At 47.8% G+C, this 4,962-nt stretch overlaps 1 protein-coding gene across 1 annotated transcript; it reads right to left on the reverse strand.

Annotated features, from left to right (window-relative positions):
- Positions 1-538: 538 nt before the first annotated feature.
- On the reverse strand, positions 539-1,755 carry rhol (rhodopsin, like). Its single transcript, XM_072666515.1, has 2 exons — positions 1,740-1,755; positions 539-1,605 (listed from the first exon to the last, which is right to left on the reverse strand). Exons 1-2 carry the CDS (start codon positions 1,753-1,755, stop codon positions 539-541), a joined length of 1,083 nt encoding a protein of 360 aa, XP_072522616.1.
- Positions 1,756-4,962: the final 3,207 nt, after the last annotated feature.

A 4,962-nucleotide genomic window follows, 5' to 3' on the forward strand; every position in this document is an offset into this window, starting at 1 on the left:
TTGCTGATTTCCTTGCTCTAACAGACCCACTAAACCTAGTAATTAACAAGTGGGTTGAATCAGGTGTGCTTGAGGGGAAAAAGCATAAAATCTGGCCCTCCAGGACCAGAATTGCCTACCCCTACTTCATGGAATTGCCCAAAGAACCATTTGTAGCACCTTCACTTTTAAGAATGAACTGTCAATGCTAATCTTCATTGGAGCACAAGCAGTAAACATTTCCATTTAGGTCTATCCTGCCATCTCGGATCAATTCCCTCATGTTTCTAGGAACAGGAATGACTTCAGAGGATGGTCATGGTCATTTCTTTCCTCTCCTCTCAAGGTAGTTCCATCCACGATAAACAGAAAAGTTTAGGCAGCTGTGGTGGAGTGCAGGCAAGTGGAGTGGTTTGACCGTGTTCAAATAATACAGAACTCTTGCCTCTTCAAATCGAATCAAATCCTCCAACAACCTTTCAACCGAAGAACAGGGAAACCACTAAAATGTAGAGGAAAGGGCTACTCCAGAACCAGGCTTTAGTGCTTGACGTGAAGCTTACTCAGGAGATACAGAACTGGAGGACACAGTGGAGCCCTCCGTCTTGGAAGAGCTGGTGGTCTCGTCCTTCTGCTCGAAGGGGTTCTCGCCGCCGTACATGGTGCGGATCATGCAGTCCCGGAATGGCTTGTTCATGCACACGTAGATGACAGGGTTGTAGAGCGTGGAGCTCTTGGCGAAGAACGAGGGAATGGTCATAAGGAGGGGGCGGACGGTGATTCCGTGATGTGTGAAGACGTACCAGGCCATGCTTGCGTATGGCAGCCAGCAGACAAGGAAGGCCACGATCATCACGATGACCATACGGGTGACTTCTCGCTCTGCCCTCTGAGTAGTCTCGGACTCCTGCTGTGCGGCCGCCGCTGCCTTGACTGTGCAAAGCAGCCAGGTGTAGCAAAAGCTGATGACGCTCAGCGGGATGGTGAAGTGGACGGCAAACATGTAGATGACAAAGGACTCGTTGTAGAGTTCAGGACTCAGGGTGTAGTAGTCGACTCCGCAAGAGCACTGCAAGCCTTCTGGGATATAGCGCGACCATTCCAGGAGAGGCGGCAAGGCGCAAGAGAAGGCCATTATCCAGGAGAAGGCGACCCCAAGGCAGGCGTGGATCTGGCGGAAGCGGAAATTCTTAAGGGGCTTGCAGACCACCATCCACCTTTCCACCGCCAGGACCACCAGCGACCAGAGCGAGATCTCACCACCCAGGGTGGCAAAGAATCCTTCTGTGTTGCAGCCAGCATGGCCAAAGACAAAGTAGCCATGCAGGGCCGTGTACATGGTGGTGGTAAAGCCACCCACCACCATGAAAAGGTTGGCCGTGGCCAGATTCAGCAGGATGTAGTTGAGTGGAGTCCTCAGCTTCTGGTGTTTGATAGTGATGTGGAGTGTGAGCGCATTGATGGGGAAGCCTGTGATGATGAGGAAGAACATGTAGGCCGCGATCGCGTTGAACACCCATGGTTCCGCCAGGTAGTATTGCGGGTAGTCGTAGGGGCTCCTCACCACTCCCGTCGCATTGGACATGGGCACAAAAAAGTCTGGACCCTCTGTTCCATTCATGGCTGCTGCTGTTGGGGCACTCCAGCCGTCCTGTGGATCCTCTCTCTTGCCAGTGAGTCTGTCGAGATGGGGAAAGCGCAGATTAGCATAAGTGATTGGTCAGCAGAATATGATAGAGGCCACGTTAATGCTAATCCACCCCAGTGCTCTGGCATACATATCAGTACAGTCATCGGGTCATGTAGGCTTAGGAGCTAGCTGTCTCTTCCTATTAGGCTGAACAAATCAGTGCTCCTAGAGGCTTTGAATAAAATTTAGCACAGTCCCTGAAGACCAGTGGTTCTGCATAGACTTTAGGGTTTGGCCTGGACTGAATCTTAAGATATCCTGTCGATTTACAGACGCATCTCAATAAGATTAACCTCTTGTTCTGTTCTGCCACTATCTCCAACCTTCGTCCTGGGGCTCTACCACCCTGCAGAGTTGACCTCCAACCCTAATCTAACACACCTGACACAGGTAATGAAGGCCTTTAGACCCAGAATATTAGAGCCAGGATGGTAGATCTTCAGGAACAGGATAAGTCATCTCTGCGCTACAACTCTTCAAGAGGGTATCTGCAAAAGCAAGGTGGGTGGTACCTGTTCCTATAACAGTAAAGTCTAGGTTTAGGAGCATCATCTAGCTGCTTAGACCTAGCATATAATGAGTCTTCACCGTTATTGATTAGACTAGGCAATCGTTTTTTTCTCTTGTGATCCAAATGGTGAGATTTTTATTTGACTGGTAACAAGCAATGCAAAACAGCACCCCGGAGCCTTCAGGCGTCCCCAGGCTGGGCTATTGATTGTTTCATCTTGCCTTCAGAGACACCTTGGAAATTCAGAAGGGCTCTGTCCTTCTGAAATCCCTGACTGCGACTTTAGGCTTGGAAGTTAAATGAGATTCTGTGACCAGAAGAAGAAGAAGAAAAAAAGAAAAACATTCACTATAGCCAAGGCATTGCAACACAGGCGCCACCCTGTGGAGGGTTGTAGTTACAGGGTTTCAACCCAAAAAAGGAGGGAAAATATAGGAGTTTCATCAATATTATGTCTGTCTCGGTCTGCCAGTCCAAAACAATGTCCAGACTAACCAAAGCATAAGATGAAAGATGGTCCAGAGTCAACTTTTTGGTGTTGTTCAAAAACAACAATCGTTTAGGCACAATGATGGACTAATGAACCGATTTGCTTCAAAACAAACATGGATAAACAGCAACCCTCTTTTAACGGCTGATCAGAGGCCTTGGAGATCATACCGTCTGCTCTGGGTTTGAATGAGATTCAGTCTTTTCAGTCTGGCTGCGTGGAGTGAATGTGTGTTTGGCCTGGTGCTCTGGGTAAAGCCGTTGGGCCCTCTGCTGGTGACACACAGCATTACACACACACACACACACACACGGAGGTCCGTTTAAATTGGTGGGATTTCTTGGTATAAGCAGAGGCTTAGGGGCTTAGGGACCTTGAACCAGCAGATGGCCCCACCAGGTTTCTCTTAGCAAAACAAATGAAATATTAAAATACGATTATATAATGATCCTGGCTAGTAGGCCTCCAAGCAGGATGTTGCTCAGAGCTCCCCGATATTCAATGCAGTATGTAGAAATGAAGGAGCTGTTGGCGACTCACACTGTGGTCATCACGTCCTGTTCAGCGGGAAGTTCATGGCATGCACGCATCCCGGTGAAATACAATTTATGGGCCCCACCCAGAGCCGGAACACACTGGTGTGCAAGATATCCTTGTAATATCCTGGTCCCTGATATTGACTTTAATTGCCTCAGTAATTAATCCAATTTTCTATGATTAAAGAAACCCACCATCCATTAGTGTAAAAAAAACAATGGCCAGAAAATACAGGTGTTAAACCACTTTTGGGCCAAAGGGTCAAAAAAGGGTCATGACGCCCTTAATCCTCCTCCTTTGCCCTATACAGTCTCCACTTCTCACTTCACCTCATGACGAAGAACGTCACACCCACCTCCACCCGGTCTCCTTCCTTTCTTCCATCCCTCACCACACCACTGCAAGGGTCTGGGCTCACGTGCTGACTACAAGAAAGCAGACCTGGACTCCAAGCCCAAAATATTTTCTGAACCACAGAGGGGCTTGGCCTCCCACGCTCCCACCTTGAAGTCGCCCCAAACTCCATCTCAGTGGTCTTCTGACTTGTCCTCCTCATAACAGCTTTCAGGGCATGGTCCATACCAGGGAACAGCAGTTTGGAAAAGAAAACCCATTACTTAGGCCTGGGGTCTCAAACTCCAGTCTTGGAGGGCCAGAGTTCTGTACCGTACTCAAACACACCTGATTCAACACGCCTAACCTGCGTATTGGAACCTGCGTATTGCTAGGAAATGGTTTATGGTAATGAAACCTTCTTTGAGGGAAGTGGGTTTGGCTCCAGAAGGTTGCGGGTTTGAACTCCTGGACTGGCAGGAGTTGGGAGTGAGGGGAGTGAAGGAAGAGCACTGTCATCACCTTTAACAGTCATGGATGAGGTGCCCTTGAGCAAGGCACTCAGCCCCCAATTGCTCCCCTGGTCACTGAGGTGCGATGGCTAGAAAAATTTTCCAAAAAATGCAAGGTGTCCCCAAACATTTGACACAGACACTGCTTTTTTGGGGCTCAGCTCCTGTACTCAGCCACGCTCTCAAAGCTCCTTCTCTTCTGGCCAGAAGTAGATTTATGTACTGAGGCAGTCCAGTGAAGCGACCTGCTCCACCTGAACCTGAGCACCTCACCTTACGTTCGGACTAAAGTGCTCCTACGAAGCGATTAAGAGGCGACTCATTTTATTACAGTGATATGTCCACTAATCTCACAGCTCTTAGCCCTGATGAACTGAAATGAGCACAAACTCTTTACTTCATCACAGATGATTTTACCGGACCATACAGTACAACTTCACCAAGGTCACTAAGCTTCACTCATGTAACCCTCTACTCTGTTCCTGGCTTTAAAGAATACTTCAATCGTGGCAGAAGTCACCTGTTGCTATCTGTTTTGGAATTCTTGGAATTCTTTACAGCTGTAATCGTACAGAATTTCACCAGTAAAGCCAGTTCAAATAAGTCTCCCAGCAAAGTCCTGCTTCCAGAATTCCAGAGTTTCTCTTTGTACCAGAGGTTTGCATTACAGCTAATAATCGCTGATACTTTTATAGTATATGTGCTTTGGGCTGTGCTTCAATCATTCAGAATACTTCAATCATGGCAGAAGTTACATGCAGCTATCTGTTTTGGAATTCTTGGAATTCTTTACAGCTCTAATTGTACAGAATTCCACCAGTAAAGCCAGTAAAGGAGCAATGCTACAGCCTACAAACAGAGTCTCTCCAACAGTTCAAAAACATCCCCCAGTAAAGCCTAAATCATTTTG

This window comes from Salminus brasiliensis, chromosome 21 (genome assembly GCF_030463535.1).
Source record: "Salminus brasiliensis chromosome 21, fSalBra1.hap2, whole genome shotgun sequence".
Lineage (NCBI taxonomy): Eukaryota > Metazoa > Chordata > Actinopteri > Characiformes > Bryconidae > Salminus > Salminus brasiliensis.